The following is a 16,314-nucleotide window of genomic DNA, read 5'->3' on the forward strand; positions in this document are numbered from 1 at the left end:
AAAAAAAAAAAAAAAAAAAAAAAAAAAGAAAAGAAAAAAAGTAGGCTGAATCTCTCTCTCTCTCTCTGTCTTTCTGTCTGTCTGTCTCGCTCTTTCATAAAAAAGAAAAGAATCATGCTGAGAAATGAGGTTATGTGATGCTCTTGCCTTTCTCAAGAACAAAGATATGATGTGAAGAAATGGCTTCTACTTGCAATCACCAGTTCAGGTTGCAATTTTTAGTTTGTGTGTGTATGTAAGTTTGGTTCTCTGGGTACCTACTACCTTCTTTCTGTCCTGTGAAACTTGTTAATTTCACTAAGCTATCATCATATTGATTTCTTTTGACTGATAATCTTTGAATTGGTACCATTATATTATTGGTACTTTATTGATTTACCACCATTCTGTCATTGTCACATTCACATTTAGAGTGAGGGTATGTACGAAGTGACTTTGGTGGAATTCTAAACGAGAGGTACAAAAACAAAATACTGTAATGTATTCACTCTTTCTCTGTTGCACTATTCTATTTTCTATGTCTCAAACTCTGTTCATATTAACCCTTTCTGCTATAGGCACAGGCCTGAAATTTTGGGGGAGGAGACCAGTTGATTACACTGGCCCAAGTGTGTAACTGGTAATTAGTTCATTGACCCCAGCAGCATTTGAACTCAGAATGTGAAGACAGATGATAATACCACTAAGCATTTTGCCTGGCGGTGCTAATGACTCTGCCAGGTTGCTGCTTTAACTCTGCCCATATTAATGAAAATATTACAATGCCTTCATGTCCACCACATCTATGTTAATGTCATTGTAGTTATTCCAAGCACTTAAATAGGGAAGAAAACATAATTGAATTATACCATTTCACCTTATGGTAATCTGTTTGATTGATAATATTCCTTTCTGCTAAAGGCACTAGGCCTGAAATTTTGAGGGAGGGGCAAGTCGATTATATCAACCGCAGTATGTAACTGGTACTTATTTTATCGACAACCAAAAGATGAAGGACAACGTTGACCTTGGCAGAGTTTGAATTCAGAATGTAAAGACGGGTGAAGTGCTGCTAAGCATTTTGCCTGGCATGCTAACAATTCTAGCAGTTTGCCACCTTTGTTTGATTGATAATATTACTGGTGAGTTTTTTGATTAGTTGCTTTCATAATTAAATGAGTACAGTAATGCCTTGATATATGAGCTAATTTGTTCCCGGAGACTACTTGTAAAGCGTAAACTTGTAAAGCAGAACAATAATTTCCCATAGTATCAATGTTATAAATCAATTTGTTCCCGGAAAAATATTTTTGTCTGTAAAATTTATAATATTCGTAAATAAATGACAATAAAACAACAGTAGAATGTAAAGAATATTTTTTGTAAAGTAAAATAATGTCAAGATCATTTATGGTAAAAAAAATATTATCAGAATTGTTTTTTGAATCACTTTCACTCGCACTAGACTCACGTGCACCATCACTTGTAGATGCAATTGCCGATTCACAAACACTAGTAGACAGACTTGTAGATTTCTTTTTAAAAGACAAGTCTAGAGTTGTTTGCTAAGAAGAAGCTTTTTTTTGCTCTCTATAAATTTCTTAGTAACACGCAGAAGCATTTGTTAATGGTAGTAGAAAATTTGCACTTTGTTCAATATTTGAATTTTTTGCTTGAAAAATAAAGCACGTAAACCGATGATCTCGTTAAGTGAGCTCTCGTAAAGTGAGGTATTACTGTACTCACTTTCTACCTGTATGTCTTTGTGTGTTAACATTTGCTTGGGATGGGTTTGAGTTGGCACCAACCTCTGGAATTTCACTGCATCATGAGCAAAAGCTGATCACACTCAGTAATCATTCTTTTCTATTCTAGGCACAAGGCCTGAAATTTTTGGGGAGGGGTCCAGTCAATTAGTTCGACCCCAGTATGCAACTGGTACTTAATTTATCAACCCCCGAAAGGATGAAAGGCAAAGTCGACCTCAGTGGAATTTGAACTCAGAACGTAAAGACAGACAAAATACTGCTAAGTATTTCGCCTGGTGTGCTAATGTTTCTGCAGCAGATCATCAGCTATTGCTGGGACTCTGATGTTAAATACCATATATGAGGACCAAACATTGTTTCAAGGTCTGGCCCTGCACAATTAAAAAATTTTGGTTCCTTCATATATATATAATTCAAAATATAAACAATAATAAACCATAAAATAAATTTTTTATTTTTCAGAATAAAACAAAACTAACAGTAAAATAGAAAATAATGTTTATTTTTGTATACATCGGCTTCATTTATATTTTCTCTTACTCTTTTCACTATGACATCATGGACATTTCAGAATCATATTTCTGATCATATAAATCACTTCAAATATTATATTAGCAAATTTAAAGTGATTTCTTTTGTGCCATAAACCATTTACCATTCTCTGGTGATCCCCTTCCCTTGATACCCAAAGCATAATGGTTAATCCAGCACTGGATCTGGCTCAATCTCACCGATCCATATTTTCAAATATTCGTATCACCAATTCACAATCCTGAGAAGAACAATGGCAGAGCTGCATTGCATATAAGTTTGCCCTACGGATGGCAAAGTATGTGGTCAAACCAAATAGTGGCATGTTTTGAGCAGCAGTTGTTGGAAGTAAGCAATCCAACAGAGATGATGAACTCAGTTATTTGTTTGTAGTTAAAAAGTTTACTTTGCAATCACAGGGTTCCAGATATAATGCTGTTACATTGCTCTAGATTTGGTGCTAAGTATCTCCTACCACAGCCTCAGGTCAAACTAAACCTCATGTGTGGAATTGGGTAGATGCAGATTGTGTGGTAACCTACATCAGAGTGTATCTGGTTTTATTGAGAGACATTATACAATGTCTGTTTTGAAAGCACCATCTGGCATTCAGATGCCTTTACAGGAGTCCGCTCTATTGCAAACATTTGGACCAAGCCTCTTCTCTAGCAGGATAACTCGGTATCTTTATGTGATACTTTCTTGTTATCTTTTGCAATAAACCATGACTTGGGATTTCTTTTTCTCTTTCCTCTTGCCTAAGTTCTGTGAATGTCTTGCATGGATACCGCCCTTCCTTATCTAAGACAATGTTAATAACCAGGAAAAAAAAATGGTTTACCTGATTATCTTCATCTGTGTATATATACATGTGTGTATGTATGTATGTATGTGTGTAAAGTTAGGAAGTGTGAGAGATGAAGATAGTTATTTATTCATCTGACTTCCATATGATTTCAGCTGTTTTATAACCTTCATGTAGTATTAATTTCAGTATGTAAAAGAATTACATGTGCATGTTTGTACACACACCAGTTTGACTCAACTCAAACCAAATGTATTGACTCCTACTTATTTTCATTTGGCTGCTTACTCGCGTGTGTGTGTGTGTGTGTGATGTAGCTTGTGGCTAATCAATGAGAATGTAATTAACCATTCTGTTAATATAAAGAAAACATTTTTTTTTATTATTAGATTAATGGAATACAGTTTTAAATTGCATGTAGGCATCCTGATATGCACACACACATGCAATCACATTTTGAATAATTGTTAACCTCACTCCATTTACATTGCTAATCCTCTTCTACATGTCATCTTATGTCCCAAGTAAGAAAAAAGAACAAAAACGTTTGGAAATTCAATTTCAAAGAAGTGATATACAACAATATTGAAACATTATATAGATACATGGGTGTAGGATTTGAAACTAAGTTGCATGAAACCATCAAGCTATGTGACCCCCTTCATCATTTAGTTAGTCACTGTGTCTTGGTTTTTTGTTTTTCACTTGTACAATTTAATTATCACTCATCTAAAATGATACATCCACAAATAAATTGCTATAGAATCACTAACATCTTTCTCACACCAAGTTCATTGTTCATTTCCTCTGTATATTTTTTTTTTCTTCTTCTCAGCTTTTATCTTCTTTATTATAAGCAATAAATGAGTCTACAAGAAGAAAGAGGTGTAGAGGAAATGGTAAAGATCTGTTATAAGAATGGTGTAATTAAATTTAAGTGCTTGGTCTTTGTCATAGGATGTGAGAACCTTTTTGTAGAGTCCCTGTAGCTAAGTGTGTGTGTGTGTGTGTGTGTGTGAGAGAGTTTTGTTACTTTAGAAATTGGTGTCTTATAACAACAAAGGCAAACATTACAAGCCAAGAACCTTCTGGTGGCTCTTTCTCTTTTTAATGTGATTCTTCCTTTCAGTAGTATTTTGTATAACCGTACTTAGATAATTGTATACAAACAGATTAAAACACATCACATACACCCACACATTAATGCATCATACATTGCAGCTGCAGTTTCACCACATGTGGCAGTCACAGCATATGTGGCATTTGCACCACATGTGGCAGTTGCGTCACACACCATGTCACATGTGGCAGTTGCATCACACACCATGTCACATGTGGTAGTTGCATCACACATCACATCACATGTGGCAGTTGCATCACACGTCCTGTCACACGTGGCAGTTGCATCACACATCACATCACACACTAAAACATTTTACACTATAATCATATCATGTTCCGTAATCACATTATTATTATGGCTGGGTTACCACCCATGCTGCAGCAACAAAATCCACCCACAACACTTCTCGATCCATCATCACTGCTTCTAAGTCCTGGAATCATTCTAAGCCATTGTCTGCAATCAAGTTGTCTATGTAAGTGTGACAACATTTTCCTCTTCTTACATCACTGTGAAGCAGATTCCACAAGAGTCCAGTTGAATGAGGGGTGAATATAATGAATGAAGTTCAGGGTAGTCCATATGCAACATAACTGTATCCTTTACAAAAGCATTGTGCATCACATGGACCACATGGCACACATGCATCACACATAGGACACATGTACCACACCCATAATACATTGTGCATCAGGGATCAATCTTGTATTTCACAGATATCATATACTAATGAAATACTCTTACATTACTCAGTCATTGGATTGTGCCCATGCTGGGGTACTTGCTTATATGCATTCACATAACATGAAAAATTAACATGATACATGGAAAATTTACAAGTAACATATGTATGCATGCATGCATATTCATACACATATAAGAAAGAATAAATAACACACATTTATATAATTATGAAATACTAGTGGACTGAAATTTAATAAGCGATGATCATGGACCTCTGTTCAAATTTTATTAATTTATTGATTTTCTTTCTTTGTTTTTATTATTTTTTTATTTAATATTTCTTATGCTAATTGTATAGATGCAACTATGTTGTTGTGCCTATATTTTAAAAATCCTTACTAATGACTAGTGTAGGCTTATAAAAGTCACAAATGCAAATAATGTTGGTCTACTTGTAACAACTCCTTTGCAGAGTTCTCTGAGATTCCTCAGAATTGGTGTTTTACAACAAGATTTCAAATCATCAAATTCTTAAATAATAGTATAGGTTAAGCAAGCACATTCTTTGAGAGATTTCTTATATCACACAATTTTAAAACAGTTGTTATATGCTAATGATTGGAATATAATGTGTCAAATATTACTTATAATTTCAAAATTTTTAGCCTATTTATGCTTAAAATAAATGATTTTTTATGTTATATTTATTATTGTACACATTTCTTGTAGCAAACGTATTACTTTTTATTTCGGAGGTATACTTGACTGGCAAGCGATTTTATATGAGACTGTGTGTTGACACTAAAAGGATTGCAATGTAAAGGGACGTGTATTGGCTATTCAAAAAATGCACAAAGACTGTTGACTTCATTTAATCATTTCTTCTTTAGGCATCAAAATTATTGTTGTGCAAACTGCAATCTGGTCTCTGACATGAATTACATGCAGCTTATGTAATATCTACTATAATAATACTCTTGTATTTTTCTCCATCACAACATATGAATGAGAAAGGAAAGGGTGATGGCAAACTGGTAGTGGGAGTGTTTCAACTCTGTGTGAATATATGTGTGTATGTAAAACGGAGGTATGTAAATGTTGGAAGTGGGATAGTGAACATTCAATACTGAAAAGAAAAGTCAAACAGCGTTTCAACTCTGTGTGAGTATATGTGTGTATATATGTGTGTGTGTACAAGGGAAGTATGTGGAAATTTGCATGTGCGAACCAGCGTTCTTTCAGTAACAAACGATGATCGATGTCACATCTTAAAAGACAACCACTAGATAACATTGACAAGTGTATTAATTTGATTTACCATCCATATTCTGTTTTGTTAAAAATAATTATTACAGTCACACACACCTACACAAACATATACATATATAGACTCATTAGAGAGAATAATTATTACCTGAGTGTATCAAGAATATCAAATAACCGCGGTTGAAAGGTATATTATAAATTTGGTAATAAATGAATTATTAAACTAAAAGCTTGGTTTTATACCTCGTTTATATATATAAAATACTACAATTGGCCGTTATTTTTGACGGCATGGGGCCAGGTAGTTGTTTTATAATCTCTGTGTAATGGGGTTGGATTGAAAACATTGGTAGAGCATCAGATGAAATGCCTTTTGTATTTGGTTATGTCTCTTCATTTTATGAGTTCAAACCCTACTTGGGCTAACTGGTTTGCCTCTTTCTGTGTTCAATAAAATGAGTACTTGGGGTCAATATAATTGACTCAAATCTCTTGCAAGTTGTTGCCCTGTATGAGCATGCATATGTATAATGACAATTATTCCATGTACTCTTTTCTCCTCTCGTTACTCTGACACACGCACGCACGTACGCTCGCTCACTCACTCACTCGTTCACTCACCCCTCACTCACTCCCTCTCTCTCTCTTTTGCTCTCCTTGCCTTCTGTTACCTAGGAAAAGCTAGCTTTAACAGAACATCAATAGAATTTGAATACTGAACTTTGTTAAATGAAATAAACCAAATATTTACTATAAGTAGGTGCAGGTATGGTTGTGTGCTTAAGAGATTTGCTTCGCAACCACATGGTTTCAGGTTCCATACTATTGTGCAACACCTTGGGAAAGTGTCTTCTAAAGCCTTCACCTGATCGAGAGTGGAATTGGAAACTGGAAACTGTATGGAAACCTGCTCTGTGTGTATGCATATGAATGCTTATATTTCTTGTTGACAGTGAAATCAAAATCGAGTTAAATTCGACGACTGGCACCCATGCCAACGTCGTCTCCTTCATTGGACACGAAACTCAGCTTGCGAAGACTTATTGAGGCAAGCGAAAGCGAAATCGGGATGGCACCTGTGCCCATCGTCGCCTTTCTGGCACTTGTGCCCGTGACGTGTAAGGATTTTCGAGCGAGATCATTGCCAGTGCCCCTGGACTGGCTCTTGTGCGGGTGGCACATAAAATATACCATTTTGAGCATGGCCGTTGCCAGTACCGCCCGACTGGCCTTAATGCGGGTGACACGTAAAAGCACCCACTACACTCTCTGAGTGGTTGGCATTAGGAAGGGCATCCAGCTGTAGAAACTCTGCCAAATCATATTGGAGCCTGGTGTAGCCATCTGGTTTCACCAGTCCTCAGTCAAATCGTCCAACCCATGCTAGCATGGAAAGCGGACGTTAAACGATGTTGATGATGATGATGATTACAACTGGCCTCTGTGTGCATTTTAGAGACCAGTGGAATATAAGATCTCTTGCTTGAAAAACAGGTGAGGGTTGGCAACAGGAAAGGCATCTTACTTCAAAGATGTCTCTGTACAGCCCATGCTGACATGAAAACAAGAAAAAGAAAAAAACATGCCAAAATGAACAAATAAAATCCTTTAGTATATCTCTTTAACATTTCTATGAGCACAATTAACTTTTGTGCTTTAAAATTTTTTTTCACTCTATCAAACGAACTTCAACTGTACAATTTGGATTTTTTTTTTTATTGCTAGGTTATTTATTTAATCACATTCATTTTTTGCAAATGTGTGGAAACAGATTTACAAATTTTCACTTTTTGTGCATATCGCGTGAATAATTGATTTTACAGTGTGATGCTTCTCTACTACTACTACTACCACCACCACCACCACCACCACTGCTGCTGCTGCTACTACTACTACTACTACTACTACTACTCAACTGTGAAACCAGGAGTAACAGAACCTGTTTCGTGGCGAGCACACTAAGAGTTGTGTTCTTGCTATGATAACAGTTATGCAACAGTTATTCAGCAGGAATTACAAATGCTAAGTGTCAATGAAGTACTTAGATAAAGTATTATTGTGACATGTTATCTAGCACCGAAACTGTGCTTTTGTCTTTTGATTAGTTTCAGTATATCTAAGAATTTCAAATCTTCCTCCTGTCTGAATAAACTTATACCAAGAATGGAATAATAACTTAAAGATGTATGGAGTTATCTCTTGCTTTTACAATCTACCACCTCACATGTATATATCTTTAAATTTTTTAATTGTTTCAGTTTCAAAGCTGCGGTCATGCTGGGGCACCACCATATTCCTTTACTTGTTTCAGTTATTAGATTGTGGCCCATGCTGGAGCATCGCTTTCAAGGGTTTTAGTCAAACAAATTGTCCCCAGGACTAATTTTTTTTTAAACCTAGTACTTATTCTATTGGTCTCTTTTGCCAAGCCGTTAAGTTACAGGGATGTAAACACACCAACACTGGTTGTCAAGCAGTAATGGAGGGACAAACACAAGTTCTGTTACTCCTTGTTTCACAGTTGAGTAGTAGTAGTGGCAGTAATAGTGGTGGTAATGATGGGGGTAGAGGTGGTGGTGGTAGTAAAGACAAGCATCACACTGTAAAATCAACTACTCACAAAGATATACACACACATGATGGGCTTCTTTCAGTTTCCATCTACTAAATCTACTCACAAGGATTTGGTCTGCCTGAGGCTATAGTAGAAGACACTTGCCCAAGGTGCCATGCCGTGGGAGTGAACTCGGAACCATGGGATGCAAGCTTCTTACCACCTAGCCATATATATATATATATATATACATACATACATTGTTTAGCATCCATTTTCCATGCTGGCATGGGTTGGATGAATTGACAGGAGCTGACCAACTGAAGGGCTAGATTGGCCTTCATAATACCAATCGCTTTACAGTGTACTGGGTGCTTTTATGCAGCACTGGCATGGGTGATTTTTATGCAGCACTGGCATGGGTGATTTTTATGCAGCACCTATGAGCCCGCAAAATTAGGGATGCTTGGCTGGTGAGGGTTGCAGGAGATGAGCCTGTATGTGAGGGCAACCACACTTTTAATTGATGTGTCCACTACCACCACCACCACCACCACTTTAGAGCATCGGTGTTGGTTTAAGACACTGAATAAATAAGTACCTGACTTAAAAATATAAGTATTGGGGTCGTTTTGTTCAACTAAAACCCTTCAAGGCAATGCCCCAGCATGGCCACACACTTCAGTGACTAAATCAAGTAAAAGATAAAGGTTCTAAACAGTGAAATTTTATTTTGCCTCTATAAAGATGATATAAAAGATTTTATCTCTTAAGTTACTTATTTTTGTTTTTCTTTATCTTTACAGAGAAAGCTTTTGATATCACATACGTGAGTATACGATTCCACTCGAGTCGTCCTGAAAGTTTTGCCATCTATAAAAGGACTACAGAAGATGGTGAATGGATACCTTACCAATACTACAGTTCTTCTTGTGAGCGTACCTATAACTTACGGCCGAAGTCTATTATTACTACATATGATGAGTCAAAAGCAGTTTGTAGTGATGAATTTAGTGATATATCTCCACTCTCTGGAGGCACAGTTGTCTTTAGTACTCTGGAAGGAAGACCTAGCAGTCGGAGATTTGATACCAGTATAGTTTTACAGGTGAGTAATGTAATCTCTTTCTAATTTAATTACCTGTCTGTCTATCTTTCTATCTCTCAACAAGGCATGCAACCTGTCAATCTACCAACCGATGACCGGTGTAAAAATGATGTTTACTCACAACCTCTACACTTATATCTTATGCAAGGTATATATATATATTATAAATTGTTTATGATTAATTTAGAATAACCTTAAAATCTCAATTTAACTGTTGTTTTTCCAAATATTTTTGTCATTAATCTGGTGTCTGCAATATCAATTAAACTGAAATCTTGATGGAAGGTTTTAATTTAATCCTTTCAAAACAGAAAGTTTGTATCATCAAACCAAGGATGGTTTCAGGCAGGTTGGCATCATTCTTCCAGCACCATATTATCTCTCCTTCACCCCTTGAACTACAGTTGCCTCTTTCCCCACACTCTTGCGACCTAGCTAACAATATGCCATCTCTGTCTCTCTGTCTTTCTCGCCCTTCCTCTGTCTACTGTATCATTATTAATATTCTGCTGTTCCTTGACTCTTTCTGCACTATCAGTCTTCACTTACACTCATTTACCCTCCCCGCCCCCGCAACTCATAACATTAACCGCTACATCCACACCTCACTCTGCCAATCTGTTCAGTCCTATATTTATCATCCCTCAACACTTGTCCTTCATCATCATCATCATCGTCGTTTAACGTCCGCTTTCCATGCTAGCATGGGTTGGACGATTTGACTGAGAACTGGTGAAAACCAGATGGCTACACCAGGGTCCAATCTAATTTAGCAGAGTTTCTACAGCTGGATGCCCTCCCTAACACCAACCACTCAGAAAGTGTAGTGGGTGCTTTTACGTGCCACTGGCATGAAGGCCAGTCAGGGGGGTACTGGCAATGGCCACGCTCGAAATGGTGTATTTTACGTGCCACCTGCACAGGAGCCAGTCCAGCGGGACTGGCAACGAACTCGCTCGAATGTCTTTTCACGTGCCCCTGGCACAAGTGCCAGGAAGGCGACGTTGGTAACGGTCACGCTCAAATGGTGCTACCCCTCATTCCTTCCTCATCTCTAGCCATTCCTTGCTCTCCAGATGCACTCTTGCGACTTCTTTTCTCCACCTCTTTCCTTCTGTTGTCTCCATTCACTTCTACTCATCTCCTGCCCTGATACTTCATCACCACTGTTTTATCTCTCTTTCCAGCTTCACCTCATTTACTCCCACCCTCTCTTCTATACTGTGAGTAGCTATGTAGCTCCTTGGCAGCAAGTAGTCTGTTCTTTTATGACTCCCATCTCTTGTATCTTAACTTCTCAATTCTGAGAGGGGATCCTTGTCTTGCAAACTGTGTCGTGATCTAACTTTGCTTGTGCCATGAATAAAATTCTCAGTAAACTCTATAAAGAGGTTGGCATTAAAGAAGGCATTCATCCATAAAACCATTCCAAACAGACATTGGCACATGATGCAATCCTTGGCCCTGTCAGATCCAGTCAAATTGTCCAACCCATGTCAGCATGGAAGACGGATATTAAAAATACCACAAAGAAGAGGATGGCAATGATATTTCCATGGCAATGGCAGTAATCAAAAATTCTTTGGTTTATTAAATAGTGTTCTTATGAATGACTTTTATCAGGAAGCTGCCTTGTTTTAGTTTTTTCCTACCTTGCAAGCTGTAGCAGTTGCATTTAGAGCATTGTTGTTCAAAAACATTGCTTTACGTGAATTTTAAAGCTGCTGTCTCTACCAGAGAAGATTAAAAAGAGAAAGTTATAATTAAGTTTGTTAGTGCTTTGGGTAATGAATTTGTTTTGTGTGCATTTTTCTACTGTTGTGTTCATTGTACAATGTGTTGTCCTCAAATGCAACAGTTTAGGTTATATTTGAGTTCTATTGTCAGCTACTGTACATTTAAGTTTTTTTTTATGTTGAAATATTTTATTGTTGATCTTTTGCTGCAAGTTGCAAAAGACCTCACGGGTATCGTTGTTAAAAAAGAATGAACAAAGATGTATTGTGTGTTGGATTTTAACTTTGAATTGTTGCAAATATTTGTGCTAGTTAAAAAAAAAAAAAAAACACTTTTTGTTTCATATATCACAATTAGCAGTTAAAACCACAGTAAATTCAGTTTATATCAAAACTAAAAGATACAGACTGAGTCTAGCTTGATGCATACCACATTTATTCGCTGATTATAAACATACAAGTGCAGGTGTGGCTATGTGGTAAGAAGCTTGCTTCCCAACTACATGGTTTCAGGTTCAGTCCCACTACATGGCACCTTGGGCAAATGTCTTCTACTATAACTTTGGGTCCACCAAAGTTTTGTGAGTGGATATGGAAAACAGAAACTGAAAGAAGCCTACAGTTCTATGTTTAAGAGATGAGGAATTATGTATATTATTTACATTTGACATGGATATTTGTTCTCATCTTGTTTGTTGTTAACATGCAATAAATAAGGTTAGCTTCAGCAGAATAAAAAAGGGACATTTCAAAAATTATTTCACTATATTGATTGTAGTTAATAAAATTAGAATAACCTTCTTGTGTTTGTACATGATCAAATGTAGAGTAATATGATCTATATATAAATATATAAATATATATATATATATATATATATATATAGATATAGATATAGATAGATATATATATATATATATATATATATATATATAGATATAGATATAGATAGATATATATATAGATATAGCAATGACTAGTAATACTACGAAACCGGTATGCTTGTAAATCTCTTTAACAACTCACAATAATGACTTTTTTTACCTTTATTCCTACCTCAGTTTATCTAACTGTATATAGATATCGTTACTTTTCATAAAAAGCCTTACCTTCTTTTTGATTTCCAATGTGCATTTTCTCTTATTTTTCTGCTTACTTTCCCCTTACATTTCCACGTGTAGTTTCTATTTTGTTTTTTTAACATATTTCTACTATATATATAGATATAGATTATGTTATATGTAAACAAACATAAATTTGTTTTTAAAGTGTTGAAATGTATTGTAGAATAAGTCCGGGGTCGATTTGTTTGACTACAGGCTGGGCTCCTGCATGGCCTTAGTCAAATGACTGAAACAATTAAAAGAATATATATAGAGCTATTGACACAGGCATGGTTTTGTGGTAAGAAGTTTGCTTTCCAACCACATGGTTTCAGGATCAGTCCCATTGTATGGCACCTTGAGCTGACCAAAGCCTTGTAAGTGAGTTTGGTAGATAGAAACTGAAAGAAGCCTCTTGTATATAGTTATGTGTGCATGTGTGTGTTACATTGCATGATAGTTGTAAATGACTTTTACATCATGCATCCTTTGTTTCCAGTCTTCTATGAAAACATGTCTGGTCAAAGGGAAATATTACTTTAGTTATTGACAGGAAGGGCCTCCAGCCATAGAAAATCCACTTAAACAAATTCCGTTGGGCACAGAAAAGGGAACATTAAAACAATGATGCTTGATGCCCTTCCTAATGTTGGCCATTTTACAGTGTTTACTGGGTCAGACTGAGGATAGAAGGTTGGCACAAGTAGATTGATAAAGATGGACCAAAAACAGTCTGCTTGAAGATAGTTAGGTTTATACAGAGATGTTGCACCCTTTGCCCCCTTGTGAAATTTTGACCTCATTCAAATTTGAAACTCTTTGCTTATGATGTCTATCAACCATCAAAAAAAATTTAATTTTAAGATCCATACCTCTATCCTTCAAATTTGTACAGTTTAAGATTCAGTATTTTTCTCAGTATAAGATGCATTTATGCCTTAATAATTTGCCTCAGATATTAAAAAGTTTTCCCCACATTTGGCCTAATGCGTTCTCATTTTTAAGATGCAGGAATGTATGTAGCAACAATAGCAGCAACATCAGCAGCACTAACCCATATACCTCTGTATTACAGAGATAGGTGCAGCTGAGTAAAAAGTGCACGTAGTTAACAAGTGTTTTGTTGTCTTGCAGTAGCTGATTGTACTCCTTTAGGCCTGAAGGAAGATTAAGATTACAACACTAGTTTTGAACAGAATCATTTGTAATTTGTGTTTGTCAGTCATATTATTGGCATTTTGGTCCTCTTACTATACAGTACAAATATGATGGCTAATAGAGATACATATGCAGCTATCTGTCTACCTTACTCAAAACTACTGATGACCAAATCTATCAATTCTGAAATGGGTTTGTGAAAAAGAAACCAATCAAATAATAGTGTCTATGTATGAGGTTAGGTGTTGGGTTGGATTAGGGGTGATTTGAGATACTATTTCTTTCTGTGTTGTTTAATGAAGAAATTTTTTTTATCTATTTTTATCTGAGAATTTGGGTCACTTGACAACCTCATAAATTCTTACCTCTCTTGTAAGTAACTTGGTATTTCCCTCCCAGCTCATGCTCCATCTCTCACCCTAGACTGGGGTAAGTTTGTTTTACTTCAAAACTATTTCTCCCATCCCATTTAAACCATTTTTGTTGTTGTTCTTTTTAAAACTTTATTCATTTATTTTTTTTTGTTGCTATTTTTATTTTGACCCAATGACTGGTGGGGTGGGGAGGGAACTTAAATACAACAAATTGTTCAATAATGGGCCACTTAACTTTTATGATTGTTGTTGAATAAATATATCAGCATTTTAGCTGGCATTTTATTTCAGAGCATATTACAAATGATTACTGTCATTGGATGATAATGGCAATGATAATGATGAAAATAACGGTAATGGATGTGATATTGGTTGTAATAATAATTGTGGCTTGACGGCAAGGAACTATATTTGTAATCTGTTGACTATGTCATGGTTTGCTGCTTTCTCAAATGCACTTGCCTTAGCTGTGGATGTGTGCCATTGATGTAATATCCACTTTCATATCTTCCTTTAGTCTCCTCATTTGTTTGCAAGTATTACATGCTTCTATAGCATGTGGATGATTTCAGCAGTTTCGTATTCTTTTATTACTGGTTTCGGATCTATTTTAAAACGGGGGCGCCAGTTTTCATTTATGTTTTATGTAGTGTTTTTGGTACGGAAAGACTTTCAAACTTCGTATACTTATCTATTTTGTGTTATAGAACAGAAAAAAATTTTTGTATTGGAATTTATTTCATGTAAAAAATTGTCTTATTTCGATAATTTCTACTAATCACTGACGTCTATTCAGTTGAAAACAGTTAGCGCTGTAACGGTGTATATCGTATTAATCCCCAAACCCTAACACTAACCCTAACTAGACTGTTAACCGTAACAGTAACCCTAACCCTAAAACTAACCCTAACTCGAGAATCCGAACTCTAAAATTGTTACACACATAGATACGCACAGCGTAATTTATTATATAAACAATATATGCGTATAAATTACGATTAAACTGGATGAAATATGTCACAGGGAATAACATTTTTATGACCACCCAGCAGTAACTCTATTGAGCTGAATAGACGTCAGTGATTGGTTGAAATTACAGAAATACGACAACTTTAACATGGAATAACTTGCGAATTCCTTTTTTTTGTTAAGAAGACTATGAGTAAAAGATGTTTTATATGACACATTCTACCAGTGTCCCAAATTTCAAAGTGTTTCATTAGTGTTTCGTTAAGAAAATACTGGCGCCCCCGTTTTAAAATAGATCCCTGGTTTCAATTGTTGGATTGTGTCCATACTGGCACACTGCTTTCAAGGGTTTAATCTCCCTCTATATGTTGCTTATATCAGGAATAAACGACAGTAAACTTAGGTGTAGTTTGTTTGCTTCAAATTTTGAATGTTAGTTGTTGTATGGAGGTGGTGGGCCAATTGTGTTTCAGAATAATGGTTAAAACATCTTTGATATACAAGAGCTTAAAGTAGTGATTGAGTGAATCAAAGTATGGCAGAAAAAAAGTGTATGAGACTGTTGGAGAGAGTGGAAGTTCCAGAGAGAGAGAGAGAGAGAAAAGATGATAGTTCCACACCCACTCTGCATCACTGAGTGTTACTGAGTAAAAGAGAATGTGTTAGCAACCTAAGTTGTGAGTAAGACAAAAAGAAAAAAGCCTGAATTATTTGAAGGGGAAAGACATTAATATAGGTTGTTGAATTCTGGTATATGTAAAATAACAAATACACCAATTTGGAGGAATGTAGGTGGAGGTTTGGGTGTGTGTTAGAGAAGTTTGCTTCCCAACTATGTGCTTTGGGGCTCAGTTCCACTGCATGACAACATGTCATGTTTTCTAATGTAGCCCCAGGCGGACCAAATTCTTGAGTAGATTGGGGAGATGAAAACTGAAATAAGCCCATCATATATATACACAGTAGTATAGTGTATGTGCGTGCATGTGTATACTTCCTTATCTTGACTGTGTGATGGTTGTGAGTATCATCATCATACAAGTGTTGTCATTCGTTTCCTGTCTTCATAAAACCTTATCTGGTCACAAGGAAGCATTTATTACTTTTCTTGGTGACAGGGAGGACATATTGGTTGTAAAAAAAAAAAAAAAAAAA

General features: G+C 36.0%; 1 protein-coding gene across 1 annotated transcript in view; it reads left to right on the forward strand.

Moving 5' to 3' along the window:
* LOC106882600 (laminin subunit gamma-1) overlaps nucleotides 1–16,314 on the forward strand; it is a 193,927-nt gene that overhangs the window by 62,578 nt on the left and 115,035 nt on the right. The window contains exon 2 of the mRNA XM_052977280.1: nucleotides 9,518–9,819. Coding sequence (XP_052833240.1) covers nucleotides 9,518–9,819 — 302 coding nt within the window. The remainder of the gene's footprint in view (nucleotides 1–9,517; nucleotides 9,820–16,314) is intronic.

Source organism: Octopus bimaculoides, chromosome 1 (genome assembly GCF_001194135.2).
Source record: "Octopus bimaculoides isolate UCB-OBI-ISO-001 chromosome 1, ASM119413v2, whole genome shotgun sequence".
In the NCBI taxonomy this organism is placed as follows: Eukaryota; Metazoa; Mollusca; class Cephalopoda; order Octopoda; family Octopodidae; genus Octopus; species Octopus bimaculoides.